Source organism: Seriola aureovittata, chromosome 16 (genome assembly GCF_021018895.1).
Source record: "Seriola aureovittata isolate HTS-2021-v1 ecotype China chromosome 16, ASM2101889v1, whole genome shotgun sequence".
In the NCBI taxonomy this organism is placed as follows: Eukaryota; Metazoa; Chordata; class Actinopteri; order Carangiformes; family Carangidae; genus Seriola; species Seriola aureovittata.
The window spans coordinates 1857695-1877381 of NC_079379.1; the positions used below are offsets into that span (position 1 = coordinate 1857695).

The 19687-nt window shown below is 41.2% G+C and overlaps 1 protein-coding gene across 5 annotated transcripts in view; it reads left to right on the top strand.

Annotated features, from left to right (window-relative positions):
- Positions 1-18623, top strand: part of gabbr1b (gamma-aminobutyric acid (GABA) B receptor, 1b) — a 170312-nt gene extending 151689 nt beyond the window's left edge. For all 5 annotated transcript variants that reach the window (XM_056398721.1, XM_056398725.1, XM_056398723.1 and 2 more), the window contains 4 exons: positions 127-254; positions 10435-10563; positions 11726-11869; positions 12514-18623. In XM_056398721.1, coding sequence (XP_056254696.1) covers positions 127-254; positions 10435-10563; positions 11726-11869; positions 12514-12801 — 689 coding nt within the window. In that variant the 3' untranslated portion in view covers positions 12802-18623. The remainder of the gene's footprint in view (positions 1-126; positions 255-10434; positions 10564-11725; positions 11870-12513) is intronic.
- The last annotated feature ends 1064 nt before the right edge of the window (positions 18624-19687 follow it).

The following is a 19687-nucleotide window of genomic DNA, read 5'->3' on the forward strand; positions in this document are numbered from 1 at the left end:
ACAACACCAGTGAACACCTGATGAGTGTCTTTAATTTGATAACCTTCTGAAGCAAGTCTTGTTAGAAGTTCGCTGCAATATCATATTGCAATATTTTGGTATGTTTTTCTTTTTACGCGTCTGCAGGCGTGGTGTACGGTTACAAAGGCTTACTGCTGCTGCTCGGCATCTTCCTGGCCTACGAGACAAAGTCCATCTCCACAGAGAAGATCAACGACCACCGGGCTGTGGGCATGGCCATCTATAATGTTGCTGTGAGTTCGCTTAGTTGTGTGTGTGTGTGTGTGTGTGTGTGTGTGTTGTTTCGAATTGTCAGATTGCCCAACCCTCTTAAAAAAAAACATTAAAAAAATAACATAAAATATCAGTAATAATATCAATAAGTATATTGAATAATTGGAAAGGAGGTAGAAACTCGGCCTTTACCTGAAATTGTTCCAGACGAGAGGTGAACTCACACAGAACGCCTGAGGTTTCTTCCTCTGCTGCGTCGCTGCGACTGCCAGCTCTGCTGTTCTAGTTTGCAGGCGACTCAACTGTTGGATTTCTTTTGATTATAAATGAATTTCTTATTTATTTTTGACCGAAAATGTCACTCAAATGCCACTGTCTCCACGTGCAGCTTCCAAAATGGTGCAAAAATATATTTGTATTTTAATGTCCCCACACCGGAGACAGTCAGAGCCAGAGGCAGTGTGTTTTCAGGTTGTTCGTCCCATTCTCATGAACGTGATATCTCAGTAACACCTCGAGGGAACTCTTTCAGATTTGGCACAAACATTCAATTGGACTCAAGGGTTAACTGATTAGAATTTGGTGGTCAAAGGTCAAAGGTCAAGATCATTGTGACCTCACAAAACACATTCTTGGCCATAACTCACAAATTCATTCGCTAATTATGACACAAACCGAAATGTCTAACAGGATAATATTAAGTGATGACATTTTATATCAAAAGTGTCAAAGGTCAACTTCACTTTGACATCATAATGTTACAAAAACACTTCTGGCCATTACTCAGTGCTGTAACTCCGGAAGGGAAGACTGTGACCATATTTCCTGATTGGTGGAGGAAACAACTGTGAGGAGGTGATTCTAGTTTCATGTCAGGGTCATATTCAGATTCAGAGAGACATTGAAACTATAGTGGAAGGTGTCAGTTTTATGTGATGTTCCTAGCATGCTGTCAATATGACATGAATAGGTCTATTCTCTGTCTGTTTTGGAGACTTTTATAATTTAAAAAGAGTGATCAAAGTCAGTGATCCAGAGGCTGACATTATTTTTACAAGTAGTGTGGGTCAAGGTTCAAAAAAACACTGGATCGGACAAGTCCCATAATGCTCAGCAAACAGTGCACACATTAAAGGTCCCATATTTCCCTCTTCTCCTGTGTTTTATTTGAAGTGTTGATCCATAAGAAGATATATTTGTAGTTTTAAGAACCAAAAACCATCTCAGTGTAGTTTTACATCTCCTCTCTCAGGCTTCTCTTTAGAGTCTAGTAACAACAGATCAGTGAGCCAATCAGAAGACAGGAGGCTCTGAGCCTCAATATGGGACCTTTAAACCATTTTAAGGTAGAATTATCAGCTAAGACAGAATCGGCCCAAAATCATCTTCTTATCAGATCCATGCTGTAAGCTGAACTTTCAAGTGCACGGTGAGACAACATGATGACATCATCAGGCTTTATGTGTAAATTAGTTGACTGGTCCTTTAAAGACCACTGCACGTCGCTCATGATTATCCTCGTGTGTGAGCAGGGCTGCATTCACTGATAAAACACTTCACATAAGTTTCACATCGTACTGGGGATGAAGGTTTGAGTTTCCTCCAGACGCTGCTGTGGGAGATGTAGAGGGACCATTAAACATGGATTTATACCTCAACTTACTGAAAGGTGACTCGTACAACAGCATTCATTCACCACTGGCACAGGACATTGAATGCACCATTTCAGAGTAATCTGAGAAATAAATCTGAAAGCAAAATGTTCCTGTGGACTGTAACTCTGTGCCTGGCCAGCCTGTCTATATATAGGTTCCATATGAAAAGGCTGATTAGTGTGTGTGTGTTTGTGGCTGTCGCTGTTGGCAGCCAGACTAATGTGTTTGTCAGTACTGTGCCTCTCTGCAGGCTCTGTGTTAGTCTGCAGACTTGGTCTTTCACTTCCAATCCTTCAGCAGCAGAGACTCTCTCAGCAGGCGCGAGGACTTCTTCTTTGACCTCTCCTCCTTTGTTTCACGCTCTGCTGAGGAAGATCTGCCGTCCTCGGTGGCAAGACTCACCTACAGCATAATACGCTGTCTTAAATGAGGGCGGAGCCAGCCGGTGGGCTCTGCAGCCCAGTGTGTGTGTCCTTAATGACGACGCCACCACGTTCTCACATTCTGCATTAGGCTCTGCAGAAACCGCAGAGACCTGAAGTGACAGGGCTGTGATGTGTCCTCATCATCAGGAATGAAGTCACATGTCAGAAGTCCTCACAGACACATGTTCACATCTGTGTTCCACATACACAAATTCTTCTTCTACCAGCTCTTTCTGCTGCACTTACAATTAGCTCACAATAGCATTGCATTATTTTAGTGCACATACCTATAGCATCATGTAGCTTCACATAGCATGAAGTAGCATCACATAGCATTGCGTGGCTTCACATAGCATCACAAAGCATCAAGAAGCTTCACATAGCATCATGTAGCTTCACATAGATTCACGTAGCTTCACATAGCATCACCTAGCTTCACGTAACATGAAGTAGCATCACATAGCATCGCGTGGCTTCACATAGCATCATTTAGCTTCACATAGCATCACGTAGCTTCATACAGCATCACGTAGCATCACATATCATTACATAGCATCACATAGCATCGCGTGGCTTCACATAGCATCAAGAAGCTTCACATAGCATCACATAGCATCATGTAGCTTCACATAGCATCACGTAGCTTCACACAGCATCCCGTAGCATCACATATCATTACATAGCATCACATAGCATCACATAGCTTCACATAGCATCACACAGCATCAAGTATCATCAAATAGCATTACATAGCACCACGTAGCTTCACATAGCATCATACAGCATCAAGTAGCATCACATAGCATCATGTGGCATCACATAGCATCACAAAGTATTACATAGCATCTATAGCATCACGTAGCATCCATAGAATCACATAGCATCACATCGAAGATAGGTTGGACTATGAAGGAACCACTTGTTCGAACCTTCAGTGTCCAGGAAATGAAGGATGCATTTGAAGGAAACTTTGAAATGGGAGAGTCTAGTCACACCGCTGTGTTGCAACCAGTCTTCAGATGCAGCCTCTAAAGGATGAGACCTCTGAATTGAGACACAGCTGCAGTCTGTATCGAAAGCGGCGTATTTGACCTTCATCGCCATGGTTAAAGTAATAAACAGTCATGGCTTTGTTAGGTTTAGGAAAGGTTGTGGTTTGGGTTTTGGTTACTGCCTTAAAATTACACAACAACATAAACAGCTGGTTTCACATTAGTTTCATACCTGTGTTTCGTTGACCCGTCCGTCAACCTTAACCTCCATTAACATCACCTGACCTCCTCCTTTGCCCCTGTCATAATTACTATGGCCACGAGATATCACCTAGCAACAAAACATAACTACGGGTCATAATAAGCTGCTGCACAGACGACGTATGGGCTCGTCTTTTACAGGATGAACCTCTCAATGAAACATACTGCTTGACTTCCAGTCTGTACTCACACATGCTTGTGACTGAAACATGACACGTCTGTGATAAGTTAAAAGCGGCTCATGATATCCGCTTTTGGGCTTCAGTGTGTTTGAAAGTGCAGGCAGATGAGGTGTGACTGTGACCAGGTTTCTAAAGGATTTTCATCTGCCCATTGTGAATAACTCTGACATCCTCCCCTCAAGTGTTCTTTAAAGACAGCGCTGCTCTCTGTGTCTATAATTGGCTGGCCCGGGGGCTCTCTCACACAGACGCATGAAGTAGTCAACTGTTCAGGTTTTAAATGTGTGTTGAAGAACAACAAGTTCTTTCACTGCAACCACATTTCACTTGACGGATTGTAAAGTATTCTGCTCTGCATGACAATTTAAAAGACGAGTAAGGCATCTACTGCTGGTTGCAAATGCCACACACACACACACACACACACACACACACACACACACACACACTCAAAGTGGCTTTTTAATCAACGCCATCTCCAGCACGGCTGATTTTGTGAATTTTATTCCCGTTGTCGTATTTTAATTCATCTCGGAGGATTATCCATTATGCACTGAACCCAATTTAAGCCTAAACTGAGTGGGTGAAATGCAAATTGGTACAGGGAAAAAAATGTGTATGTGTTGGTTGCTGTGTTTCCTCTCTTCTTCTTTGGTCTGTCAGATTACCCTCTCTCTTTAAAACAAATTAGTTTGATCCCAGAGCTGCTGTCTGCTGTCTCCTGGTTAGCTCCAGGATCTATTTCTGGGATCTACTACATGTTGTGGATAAAAAAGCTGCTTTTTGCTCATTGTGGAACAGGAAATGGCCCATAATTCATTTGAGGGACTAGAGAATGTAATTCCAATAAAATCTGTTTTCACTGTGGAAAACCAAATAGTGTCCCCCCTCTACTGTATTGGAGTGGACATCAGGAAACTGAATTCAAATCCTGGACAAATAAAAACCAAAAATATCTGCATGGCGAGATATCATCAAAGGAAAATGACAAAACATGTCTCTGCACAACCAAAGCTATAGACTGGACATCTGGACTTAGACCCTGTCGAAGTTAATTCACGAGAACCTGCTGCTGTGAACAAAAACTTTCAAGTCTCAAGTTTTTACCTGGTCACATGTCTCAGAACTATTGATGACCTGATGACTGACTCAGATTTGAAACTTGACTTGTAATCGATAGAGTGGAACCACATGATTGGATAGAGACAGCCCAGGAATTTCATCATATTAGGGACAAGGCAGTTTGGCCTTTGGTGACACAAAGAGTTTTAGGGCACAAAGGCCATTGAGTGATTTGATGCCTATAAACAAATAGCTTGACTTTCTGATAAGAAAAAAAAAAAAAAAAATTACACAAATGACATGAAAGTAAATTATTTTCTTAATATAAATAAAAAAGACATATTTTAAGATACATCACGTATCAATTTATCAGAATCTATAAATATGTAAATATATTTCATTTCAGAGAAACTTTCAGCAGAAGAATGTAAGAACAGTCTTCAAGTGTCAAACTCACATCAATCATTTTGTACAGTAAAGGTATTGAAGTTCAATAATGTTTCTAAAGTTTCTGTCATTTTTGGAGGGTTAGGTTAGGTTAGGTTGTGACCACGTCCCGTTGACAGGGACTGGAGCTTGACAGTCTGTCCTTGACTCAGCTACTACTGTTCTGAGATCAGTCATGATTTTGCAGTATCATGCACATGTGTGGAAGCTAGACCTGCGCATTAAGACGCAGCAGTAGCAACTATACAAGTAAATTACACTGATTGATGAAGTTTGAGACAGAATATTGTTACAGGAGTAGAGCAGCTCCTTCAGGAATAGATCAGTACATAGGTTGTGTGCGTATTGGGTGAGAGAGAGAGAGAGAGAGCGTGAGAGAGACAGAGAGAGAATGGTGATGCTAGCGATCAAAGGAGGGTTAAATAATTAGTTAGCAGTTAGCAGTACAGTTTATGCATGCAACCAAGCTGCAAAGACTGCTGCGGTGATGCTGTTAAAGCAACCTGGAGATTTTATTTTGAAACATTTTTTCGCCTGATTTTGTTGCTACATCCTGCTCGTCCATCGCTTCCCCCCATTTCACCTCACAAACAGAATAAACTGAAGGTTTATTTTGAGACTTGTAGTAGAGGTCAGGCCCGGCTAACACTCTTCCTGCCATCCGCTGTTGATCCCGTTTTCATATGTTTACAGACACAGAATTAGACATAACCAGAAAGAAAACAGAAAAGCAGTAGAAAGAAACAAATGTTTTATTTGAAACTAACAGTGTTTTCACAAAAACTGGGACAATTCGTGTTCTGGGAAAGAATATTAATTTTCCGGGACAGTCGCTCAAAGAAGAGAACAATCCTGGGAAAAACCAGGACAGGTGGCAACCCTATTTAGAGCACTTTTTATTTGAATGGTAATTTTCTCTTCCTCTTCCTCTCACCTTCCTAACCAGTTATCCATTTTGGCTCTCCAGTTGTTGCAGTGGATGTGATCTGTTAGTGCACAATCAGACTGAGATAGTATATGATGTGGTCCAGCCAGCAACAACAACACGTATCTGCCCCATTAATTCCACCACCCCAGATTTTATAGCCACAAAGACCAAAAACACAAGTTTGCTAGCACAGTGGATTTATTTGGTTGGATGCATACTTCAAAATGTTACGCCGGATAATGTTGCCTTCCTTGCTATATTGTTACAAACCTATGGTACTCACTATTGTCTCTGTCCCTGCAGTTTCGTAGAAGTCATCTAAATAACTATCTGTCTGTAGTTTTCTCTCTGTTGTGGCTATGCTTTAACCTTTATGTCTTCAGTGCATTTGGAGGCTGCGCCACTTATCATCACCTGGCTTTACTGCAGCTACCTGTGCTTTTCTCTGTGGAGCAGTGAGTCCTTCACAAGCTGGAGTCACTCACCTGTTGACTGTTCATTTCGTGGGTTTAGTTAGAGCGGAGACGCTGTCTGGTCAGATAGCATCAGTACTGTAGAGGACTCTAGAGGACGGTTTAGATGGACCCGCATTAATCCTGGAACTTACTCACTCCTCCTGACAGCAGCTGACTGAAGGTAACATTCATGTTACCTCCACCATGAGCTTAGCTTCATGCGTGCTGCCTGCACGGTTCCGTAGACTGTCTCAGCTGTTTTGTTGCTGCTCATTGGATTGTAGATGAATTTATCCCATGATTCTGTCTCCTCCGGGAACAGGACTCTTCCAAGTGCAGCAGGTCAAACGACTAATTCATCCTCTGAACAAACTGCTTTACTGATTCGGAGATCTTTATTGTTTCATTTGGATTCACTGATCAAAAACGTAATACATTTCATCATGGCCCTGATTTTCAAAGGTTCCTTTTTGTCTGCCTTTTTATGGTGAAAAATATTTTTCATCACAGTTTTCATTCATGAAATTAACACTGGTGTGGAAACAGTCTGTCTCCAGGTGAATGACAGCGGTTCGCTCTCCCTCCGGAGACCCCGGTGCACAGAAATGCAATTTGTTCCAGTGAGGTGGCTGAAATGAATCAGACGAGTTGTGTGTGAGCGGAGGGCAGGATTGTGTTTTGTGCGTCGCTGTGTGTAAGTAATGACACAGCAGAGAAAATGCGGCTGCTGCTGGGGTGGATGGGATTTTTTCAGCTTCTGCACAGAGATGACTGACTGTTGATCAATATACATCGATTTCCACCTTCACCTCCACCTCTCTGCTGTTTTATCTGATGCCGTGCTCAGTCGCTCCGTCCCTCACTCCTCCGCCCTCGCTCGCTCTGTCTGATTCATCTCCTCCCTGCATCATCTCTCTCTCTCCTTCTTTCTCCTGTCTCGCCGCCACCTCTCTCTCACTCCTGTTCGTCCTCTGATTCTCATGAAGACAAATGAAGAGGGGTGGAAAGAGAACTGGAAAATTCACTTTTAAATACTGTTACTGAAAAGAAATTTGACTAAAGTAGCAGTAAAATGACTTGTGTTACAATGTTAAAGTGGGGTTAAAATATGGTGATTACAATAACATATGATAAAACTATTAAATTAAAGATCATCTTGAGGCTACAGGTGTGTATTGGTGTTTCATTACACCGCTCCCAGATGAGCAGGTGCATCGAAATTAACCAATAAATTCCAGCCAGGCTCTTTGCTGCCTGTGGACACAACTGGTAAAATTACAATACACATTCAGTTGGCAGTTTATTAGGAACACCTGAAACTAAGTTGTTGATTCAACTGTGTGATCATTGTGGAGGATGTAGAATGTGGAGCTGTTGAGCTGTGTTACATTATACAGAGGTGTATCTGTTCTTTAGCCTACCTTCTATAAAAGGGACAAAAGAGTAGAGACACCAGAACACAGCAGGAGCCCGCAGACTTTATTTAGCAATATGAAGATCCATAAATCAAAAAGCTGCTGCTGTTTATTAGTGGAGCACACATGCAAACCAACTGTGCATTTTATGACTAAAGCATGAAAGCTTCAGCATATATTCTACATACCCCAAGGCTTTATTTCAGACATGAGGGCAATTTATATCTGACCTCTGGTGAACTTGAGAGGTCATTGACCTCAACATATATTCTGATATAATCAGAAGCTAACATGCTAGTTTGGTCTGGACCGCACTCATTACTCCAAGGAGCTCTGTTCTGTCCCGGAGGTCAGATCTGAAATGTCTCCACATCTGAATAGAAACTTCATGGTTTATAGAAACACTGGAGAAAGTTTCATGCTTTAGTCACAAAATGCACAATAACCTTCCATATACAAGTTCATCTGCTGCACTATTACCAACAGAATAAAGCAGGGACAACATAGCAACACAGTAGTTGTTGATGCTGTACAGTGTTGCACACACACCTGTCTGTGTGTGTGTTAGTAGCTGGTGGCTGGGAGGAGAGGTAGTTCCCTCACAGTGTGATCAGTGTCACGGTAACCGTTAACTAGAGCTAACCAAATAATGAAGACTAGATGTGAAAAAACATTTTCATTAACTGATAGAAAAATAAAAGCGAGGCTTTATAAGAAAAAATAACATAATAACTGAAATTGTGTTGTGTGTTTACAAAACCAAAATAATTTTGTTTTGTTATTAAGTTATACAGAGAATGTCTGTAGTTTTCGTCTTCATACATCAGCCTGGTACTTTGGGTGAATATGAAATCTAGCTTCCAGTTTTTTATTAAAAACGTTGTTTGACCTCATTAAAATGTCTAATGTCTAAAAACAACTAGACCTGTGTTCTATATTTTACTGATAAGGTGCTGTGGCTACCACTAATTAAATGCCATTAGTCTCCATTGTGTCAAGAAGGAGATATTTCAAATAAACAAGAACTGTTTGCATGGTTAGATAACGCTATAGAAAGTAAATATCAATTAAACAAAACTAGAAAATAAAGAAGCATAATGCTGGTGATAGAAAATAATATAGATGCATGCACAAGAAGAACCACTAGAGGGCAGCATGGTTCAGCTGAAGGTCATTGATGGTTCTGTCTAAAGCTTTACCTTTAAATAACAATTCCCAGGAGAGTCTTTACAAGATATTCTCTCATAGTTTTTTTGTCATTATCTCCATGGTAACAGTGAGCACAGTCACATTATGTTCAACAGGTCAAGAAGCATGAGCAGTCAGACGATTGGAAGCCTCTAAACTAAAGCTGTAGCTGACAGTCAAAATAGTAATAGTATAACCCATAGGTAATGGTATTATCAATGATAATAATAATAATAATAATAGCAATAACAATAATAATAATAATGATGATGAGTGTTGTAGTGTCAGATCTCTATTTGTATAGTATCTGGTTAATTCTCAGTTGATCAACACATTTATTGATGCACTAACCGTTTCAGCTGTAATCTAAACCACTTTATTAGGAGGTCAAACTGAAAGTGAGAAATGTCATCATGTTCCCACACATGTATGTCAGACATGAACTTTAGCGTGGACGATGTATAAACCTGGTTTATCGATATAACCTTAGAAATACAGACCTGTTACCTTCTGCAGGTGAGGTGAATAAGGCCCCGCCCCCATTTAGAGGAAGCACAGTATCTGATTGTGTTGTGGATCCACTGTAAACGCCGCCTGATGATGTCATAAAAACTCTTCACGCGTAATCATTTTTGAAGGAGCAACAGCCAATGGGAAAAGTCCAATGCTTGACCGACCAATGGTGTAACTTCATCTCTCACTCACTGACTTGCAGGAGTTCCAGCCAAAAAGGTGTCTAACTCCTGTTTTGCACCAAAGTTAGCAGGTTCTTTTAAACACGCTAAAAGGAGGAAGGATAAATACATAAATACCTGAGTCTACTGCAGAGTCATGTGACCAGGAAGTGGAAGCTGATCGTACCCTTTCACATCGCTAACAAAAGCCTGATGTTAGCGGGTCTTAGCAGGTTTTTTGTCCAGTGTTTTGAACCCTAAATTTATATCCTTGAATTCTCTGGATAAACAAACAGTTCTTTGTGACAAAAATAAGGAAATACAGTATTTACTTTCTATAACTGAAAGAAGACATGAATAGAGGGGCTGAAGCTTTTTTTCCCAGAATTCCCTCAGCTACAGCCCAGATACTGACAGGTCAGCTCACTCTGCGGGGGAAACTGTATTCATTTATTTATTATAAGTCCACGTGTTTCTTCTTCTGTAATGAAAGACCTAAACATGTTGTTTCCTCAGGTGCTGTGTATGATCACGGCGCCGGTCACCATGATCCTGTCCTCCCAGCAGGACGCCTCTTTCGCCTTCGCCTCCCTGGCCATCGTCTTCTCGGTCTACATCACGCTGGTGGTTCTGTTCGTCCCCAAGGTAAAAAACCTGCGCTGTCCCGCTCTCGTCATCTCCTCCCTGCAGATTACAGCAGCAGTTTAAGTGTCAGACGTAATGAATTGCCTTTCATCGGTGATCTAAGTCATGTGGGCCGGTGTAATAGATCACATAATGACCTGTGGGATGGATCTGCCGTGCTGCGTCAGCATCAATTCCTGCTCGGGTCTCTGTCAGCGCCGGCTGAATCCGTGTGTATCGATCCACTCCTCTGGAAACCATTTTGACTGTTCAATATTTTGCAGAGAGGAAAGCTTTCTCGGCCAAAAGAATGTGGACACGCAAACACTACATCCATATTTGATAGTTAAAGGTGTAAGGTACCACTTCACAGTAAGACCCCCCTTATAAAGTATTCATGGATGGTTAATAACTGTTTTTTTAATGAGCTTGTTAACACTTTATAAGTCATTTATAAGCTGTTATAACACATTAGATATAAAGGCCAACAGTGACCTGTTGCTTGCTAAATAGTGAGCCCACATGTCTCTGTACTGTTCAGGCTCAGATCTCATTAGTTACTGAGCTTTCTTTGTTTTCTCCATCATCAGCATCTGTAGCTGCTGCTTCATCACATGTTTGTTCAGTTACTGTCAATGAACCAGCTTCAGCATCTTAATGGTCAGAAAGTTTCATTTGACAGATCAAATTATGGCAGATCACATGATCATATCAAAGCAGATTCCTCCTCTGAGGCCGTGGTAGTGTTGTTGACATCTTGACATGTTCTCAGCAGCCGTCCTCATTCTAATCACAATTCACTTCAATTCAATTTTATTTCAATCAGGAGAGACTCATTTGTGTAAATGAATAAACCTTACACCTATAAACAACTTGTTTATAATTGTTTATTTATGATTTATGAAGTGTTAACAACATAATTAATGACCGAATTATAAACCATTTATAAATCTTTTATAATTGTAGTGTTATTGTGAAGTGGTACCATTTGGGTATTTTTTGTTTTCTAGACATTTTCTGACCTCTTTAACCATTTTGGAATTGATAAAATACCCAACCTGATTTTTCACGGGACTGAGGTTCAAAGAAAAACCATGATTCCTGCTCTAAAGGGCACAGCCTGAAAAGTGAGCCCTGATGAACTCCTGTAGTATACTAAGGAAAACGTGTGTGTGATCTACAGATGCGGCGTCTGATCACGCGTGGGGAGTGGCAGTCGGACGCCCAGGAGACCATGAAGACCGGCTCCTCCACCAACAACAATGACGAGGAAAAGTCCAGACAGCTGGAGAGAGAGAACAAGGAGCTGCAGAAGATCATCCAGGAGGTCAGACGTGTCTTTTTTCTTTTTCTTTTTTATTCCAGAGCTTTCAAACCTCATATCACAGCCTTCCTCAGCAGACAGAGTTAGCTCAGTTCTTGTCACAGCTGAGGCGTCTCCAAGACAACCTAGCAAACGCTTTCGACTGACGAATCCCGTAAGATGGTTGAAAGACGTTCGGGAAGACTATGTTTGTTTTTTGTCAAATGTTGAAGGTCAAGAAAAAACTTTACTTTGCACACATTCAAGTCCCTGTACTTCTGTTGTTATGTGTGAAGTCTGGCCCATATATTCTCCGGTTTTGACTGACAACCGGAAGATTTTCTGTGTGCACGCTAGAATTGGTCCAGATGTGGAAGTAGCATCTGACAATCATGCTGCATATGGGCCAGAAGAAAGTATGAGCCAGATTTATTTTGCTATCTCAGAGAGAAATATCTCACAATCTGGGTATATGAGACTAAATGGGATCCACTAGATGAATGTGAGCAAATGTTTTCTTGTGAAGTGGATAAGCCATATATTTAACCTGACAGAAGTCTGGGAGCTTGCTCATCCCCATGGTTCAGTGTTTCCAGACAGCTCCTGTCAAATGAAACAGTGTGTTGATCAGTTGATCAGTGAGTCATTGTTCCCATCTGTCTCCGTAGAAAGAAGAGCGTGTGTCGGAGCTGAGGAACCAGCTATCTGAGCGACAGGCCCTGCGATCGAGGAGAAGAGCCTCCACTGTCACCAATCAGAACCACAGCCCCCCGCCTCTCAGCATCCCCCACAGCGACCCCAGGTCCCTTGCCCCTCCTCCAGGATACCCCGCCCCCACCTCTGACCCCCACCCTGTCCCTCCGTCCTTTGCCAACTCATCCAGCCTCTACCAGCCGGACAGCAAGATTAGCAGAAATAACTGCCACACCAGCCGGTTACAGCTGCTCTACAAGTGAGGTGGTGGTGAACAGCAAGTGAGGTGGGGGCAGTAGTGACGATAATTGCTACATGGAGATGGAGAAAATGAAGTTCAAAACCCTGTTTGAGAATAAATCAGAGTCTGACTCCAAAACTCATACCACTAATCAGCAGAGGCTGGAGGATGACCAGTGAGGCTTGACATCTCCACCTCTGTCCCTCCTTCAGATCTGATCAACCTTATTTTTCTGCTGTAGATACATTACATTGTTTATTATAAAATGTTGCCTCTGTCATCTGCCAGTGGTTCATCATGTGCCATTCAGAGTTTGAGAAGAAAAATGGCTCAGAATCAACCCTTCAGTCAGTCAGCTGCAGCTACAACCTGTCAGGTGTTTCCATTGTAACACTGCACATAGAGTAATGGTGGCAGATTCACCATCAGTCAATGGTGAGACAAAAGCAGCTTCTCATTTTTGGCAGCTGACTTTATTTAACGATTTATTTTCTAATCAAGTTAGCATTAACGTTACATCCATGAGCTTGTTGAAGATGAGAACATCATATGCACATGATGGATACATACATGTCACTGTGCTAAAACACTGCGGCTAAAAAAGTCTGTATCTCCACCAACTGACGATCCATGTAAGAAGACATGGAAATAAGGGAGCAGGTTAGCTAGTAAGCCCAAGGATTATTGTGCAGTATTATACAGAAAATATGAAATCAAACAGTTATTTTTTTCTAACATAGATATAATTTATAGGTCACTATAACCACTATGTTTTACTGCTACAGGGGAAAAGGCCTTGAGGGTGAAAACTAACCAGGGAGTTTGGTGTCTCCTGCTATCTCGGATAAACCTGCACTAAAAGCTGCTAACATTAGCCTAAACTTTGATATAGCTGCATCCAGGACCGGCCGCCACACTGTATATTGCAGTCCTGAATGCAACCCCTCAAATTAACAAATGACTCTCACTGTACGTTCAGACCGAAAAGCAGCGAGAACATCAAAGTGACAGGAAGTCAGTCATTTTCTATGTCTATGTCTCTTGGCATGGAGCAGCAGCATGCCCCTTAGCGGCGCGCCCTGTGCAGTGTGCATGTCATGGCGAGGCGAGGTCCAGACAACTTTATGGTAATGAGCTATGACACGGTTCGGCAGCAACCAATCAGAGTAAGAGCATTCCCTAGTGCTCCACTCTAGAGAACACAACTGTTTAATTGTTTCCCATCAAGTATTTGTTCACGAGCGCAACAGAGGAGAAGTTGATAATTGCGGTGGTGGGTTTCCCTCCTTTACGACGTGTCCCTGTTTGCTCACAGGGACTTAAATAAAAAATAATAGCACATGGACAAATGTGTTTGACACTGTAGGTGTTCCAGGTGAGCTGATGAAGTGTAGCCTATAATGTATTTTGAGATAATAGGAAGGGAATTTCATGCTAACTAGCGCCCTAGCATGCAGAACATGTTGACAACTTGATGCGGTAACGTTAATGTCGATAATTTAAACGATTTCATGTGGCTTACATATACACTACTTGTAGTCAGCTGGCACAAAGATACGGGTTGACATGTCAGTTTCATTTGCCCTTTAGATTAAGTTTGTAAGACCAAGCAGTCTGAATAAACTTGCTAGTTGCATCTACGTCAGAGTGCCCACTAACTTCAACAGCGTCCTTGTCTGGGCAGTCAAAATGAATTTTTGCATCTCGCCGAAAGTTACTGTTAGCAAATACACTTAACCTTGGATGTAACGCTACATTACTAGTAAGCTAGTTAGCCAAACATGCTTACCTTTGCTGCGTTTATTAAGAGCGATATTTTCCATACAAAGTATTAAGAAGGGAGTGTTTTTTTATACATGGTGTTTGTATAGATTTAGCCTGCATCTTTTAGCATGATATCATGTATGTAGCCTTCAAGCGCAGATTCAAGATGCCTCATTGTCAAACAAATCAGTTAGAAACACTTTAAAGTCATTATCAGTGAGTCATCTCATCATGAGATCATATCATGAATCAGAAAACCCTGATGAAATCTTTTAGCCACATTTGTCATTTTTAGCCGCCAAAATAAACTAGAAATGAGAAACTGCTTTTCTGATCTGATATTGTGACACAGCATTTATCATATCTGTACCTTACGATATTGTTTTAATAGGCTGGACGAACACACGGACTTCATGACAAGTGGTGAAAGTTGATGACTGACTTATTGGTTGTATCCATGACATGATGAGCTTTGTCACTGTAGCTCTTCTTGTGAAGTGTTTGATGGTGGTTTTTATATCGATACCAGTCTCCGTTCAGGGAGACTGACGCATTGTACATAATTCTGTGTTCATGAGAAACCCCCTCACTGTGGATGAACCCAGGCCTTTGGATTCAGGGCTGAAGAGAAAGATAAGCTGCTGTCATTGACTGTGAATTACATTTAACTAAAAGCATTCATTGAAACACCTTCATGTGTTTAATGTTTTGTCTGGGTGTTTCATTTTCTTCTGGAGAAGACGGATAAACACCAGAAAATTCAATGCAGTAGTCCAGCTGCTTGGAATCTGTTGGTTTGTAATATTTAACCTCGATTGCTGTATGAGAAAGATATTAAACTGGTGCATTGAAGTACAGAGCAGCTGATACATGAGGTTTGTATTCAATTTACTGTACTGTAGTTCATATTTGTATGTGACGTTTTGACATTTGAATCAAAAAACCTTGTTTTTTCTTGGTATGGTTTTTTGAAGACAGACTGTATTGAACATCAGATTTACATCACAACTACACTTTACTTCCTGTGACAGTATTTTTAGGGACTGAACCAAAACAAAGCAGCACCAATTTAACTTACTGTTTCCGAATCATCACACGTCACGCACTTAATTTAACAAGAAATAATTTAAGCACATCCAGTCATTAAAGTGAGTCAAGAGGACCAGAGTCAGCCAGTGAAAACAAGGAACAGGACCATGTTTAGATTCATTTAGGGACTCCACAGCTCAAGATTGTCAATAAAATATCTTAAATTTTAAATAAAAAACAAGACCAGATCTAAACCTAGTAATTTTCTGGACCACTTCAATAATCACTCAGAGAAAAAGTTAGAAAAGACACAATACCTTCATTGTTTTTTTTTTAAGTTCTTTTTTAAAACTCCTCTTCCCTGCAGTTCCCGAGCAGCCGGAAGGCAGAGAGGCTTGGTGGACTGCGGCTTGTCACTCCACTGACCAGTAGTGGAAACATCATCACTCAGTCAGTCAGTCAGTGACATTCCAGATTATACGGCTGGTCTGGCTGTTGCAGTCATGCTAAAAACTACCAGCCTGTTGTAAAGCTGCACAGCAATCTGTGTCTGTGCGACTCTTTGCCACAAGTGTTAGGTGTGTTTGCATTTTCTTGCCTTTATTCTGAAAGCACAGAGAGAGACAGGAAAGTCAGGGTGAGAGAGAGAGGGGAAGAGATGCAGCAAAGGGCCATGGGTCAGACTCAAACCCTGGCCGCCGGCGGTTAGGACTAGGCATGTGGTCCGCTCTTTACCAGGTTAGCCACCAGATGTGTTAGTTTAATCCCAGGATTAGTTGATAATTTCATACGTCATCATACTGCCTCCTTTTACAAGTTCAGTTTGCTTCAACACCTCACTCATTTCCTCCACAGCCAGAAACAAACATGTTCTGAGCTGACATGAGGTTTCATGCAGTGTTTCACTTCTCATGTGAAAACACAGCAGCTTTTTGTGGGGATTCTGTGACAAAAAGGAAGAATTACTGATACAGTTTCAGCGAGAGGGTTTTCATGGCAGAAAGTGAAACTACAACATGTGCTCAACTTCTCTGTATCTGATAATAGAGTTAACACGCTTTTTGCTTTCTGAGCTTCATGTTGTGAATCAGACTTTTGATGCGTTTAATACTGCTCAGATGGAACTACTGTTGTTCCAATTAGGGCTTTGGTTGAATGTCCTATCTCCTTTCCTAACCACTTTTCCTTTGACCTCAATGGAAAACGTCACGAGGTAAAGGAAATATGTAAAGGACAGTTCATAAGGACTTGTACCATAAATGTTGCTGCAAGGAATTGTGGAGCAGAATTATCTCCTTTCCTTTTGTAAAGGATCGTCCACTTTTTCCTATGCTAAAAGAGAATTTCTTTCCTCAGCATTTAAAGAACTGTAATAGTTTAAGTTAAATACTTTAACTCCACTTTAAGCTCTTGCTCAAACAAAAAAAAAATAAAGACAGAAAAATAGAATAAAGCCTTCTTCACTCGGGCTGTATAAATGCAGTATTTCAGCTCTGAATTTAAGCTTTGGTGCTCAGAAGGATGTTGGATGCACATAAGCAGCAGTAAATGGAGCAACCATACCGCGCCGGTCTAGTTTCACTTGATTGAACTACAAAACCAGCATTTAAAGTTATAATTTTTGACAGTAGAGTCAGTAGTTATGTTTTATTGACAGTGGCAGTTCTGGTTTAAGATTGACAGGAAATAATGCACGTATGTAATTGAGCTCAGTTTTATTTGGTAACCTCAGTGTTAACTCTCCTGCAGCCACATCATGAAGCTTCTGCTCATTCTAACATTATGTTTCCTTCTGCTGCTTCTTCACATTAAAAGCACGCAGGTTGGATTTATTGTGAAACACGGAGATTTTCTTTGGCTGCAGTGTACAGAGATGCACCGGCTGCTCTTCTCTTATACTACCAAAGTAGCTTCTCAACGAGTGTTTGCTATAGTATTAAACCACACTTATTGTGCCCATGGCGGCTATGGGTGTCACCATAGCAACCAGGATTGAAATCAGTAGGTCCTTCAACCCAACAAATTAGTTTTTAAGCATCACAAAAGGATTCACACAAAAGGATCAGTGTTTTGTGGTCTGCCTGCTCTGTGTAAGGTTTGTTAGGATTCAGGCTCACAACAGTTTAGTTTGGTTTGGTAACGGTGGTTATGGTTAAAGGAAACGAATGAATGACTGTCAGTAGGAAACAGGAAGTTAGCTGCCGTCACTTTAACAGCCTCACCCTGCCTCATCTTTGCTCCTGACACTTCCTCCACTTCCCTGTTAACACAGTTTATGATTAATGCTGAAGCTTTTGTGAGGATAGTTGTAGATACGGGAGTTAAGTAAGAAAGCATGTTTTTGTGATTTGGGTGGAGAGACCCCTTAAGAGATTTTTCTATTCATGATGTCACTGTTCTACATGACCAAGTTGAAATGTCAGATGTAGCTCTGTACAGGACAGTCTGAGGCTGGGGATGAATTTACATGCTCAGTAATGTGAGATGCTGTTGGCAGCACAGGATTAACTGTGTAACTGTGTAAATTAACACAGTACCCGCTTCTCCCTCTGTTTTCATTGAGCTTTTCATCTCAGTGTCATGTTTCTTAATGAGACATGCTCATAGGTCCTGTTTCCACTGTCCTAAACTCTCATGACACATATATTGTGTGCTGAGGTATAGAATCGGTCTTGACTCCCGGTTTAGTCTCATGTTCTCTCTGTGTGGTAGCAGTGTGTGGCTAATTTGCTAATTTGATCTACAATGTGAGGCACAGATGTATAAACTGTGAAAACAACGTGACCATTTGTAAATATCTGCTGTAGGTTTGTCTGTAATGATGTATTTAAACCATTGATCTGAGCAGTGAAGATGTCAGTGATGCTGATAGTGCGCACACAGACTGTAAATAATGATGATATAAATAATGATGACATTCAGCTTTACATATACAAGCTGTATTTTAATGTGGTACAGTCATCAAAGTATATTTCTACATGCTGTAATATCTGATGTCAAAGATGATTTGAAATGCAAGAATGAAAATAAAACTAGTTGTTTTTCTCAAAATATCGTCCATGTTGAATGTAGACGGATTTTATGCTATGATGAATTTGGTGCAGACACTCATGTCTGTAGACCATTTACCCCACTGATCTTCTGACTTTTCATCTACTGTATATATGTTTGTCTTCTGGTTCCGAGAAACTGTAGCTAATGAAGCTACAAGCCACTTTTCACTGGGAGCAGTTGAACTACAGCAGAACTACAGCAAGCTACTCTGCATAAGCATCCTCACACATGAAGTGGTTTCACAACAACAAACTCCTGTTAGATAGATAGATAGATAGATAGATAGATAGATAGATAGATAGATAGATAGATAGATAGATAGATAGATAGATAGATAGATAGATAGATAGATAGATAGATAGATAGATAGATAGATACTTTATTTATCCCCTATGGGAAATTCATGTGTCCATTAGCTCATTGTTGATAATAATAAAAAACAGTTAATAATACAGTAAATGAACAATAATAATTAGATTAGTTCCCTTCCTTTGGCGGAGGTGTTGTATAGCCTGATGGCAGTGGGAATAAAGGATCTCCTGAACCTCTCTGTTCTGCAGCGCAGTGAGATGAGAGGTTTGCTGCAGCTGTAGCTGCTTCTCTGTCCTGCCAGAATGTTGTGGAGAGGATGGTTGGTATTGTCCAAGATGGCCTCCATCTTATATTACATGTGTTTCTCCAACAACAGTCCTGAGTGAGTCCAGACTCCTGCCAAGCACAGACCCAGCCTTTTTGACCAGCTTGTCCAGTCTCTTTGTGTTCATGTCGGACATGCTGCCGCCCCAGCAGACTGCAGCATTAAAGAGTACACTGGCCACCACTGACTGATAAAACATGTGCAGCATTTCACTGCAGACGTCAAAGGACCTGAGCCTCCTGAGGAAAAAGAGCCGGCTCTGCCCCTTCAGGTAGATGGCATCTGTGTTCAGAGGTTCAGTTTACTGTCCAGGTGCACACCCAGGTATTTATAACCAAACCACCTCAATGTCCTTCCCTCTAATGTTGACTGGCTGAGGGGTGGGCCTAGACCTCCAAAAGTCCATGACCATCTCCTTGGTCTT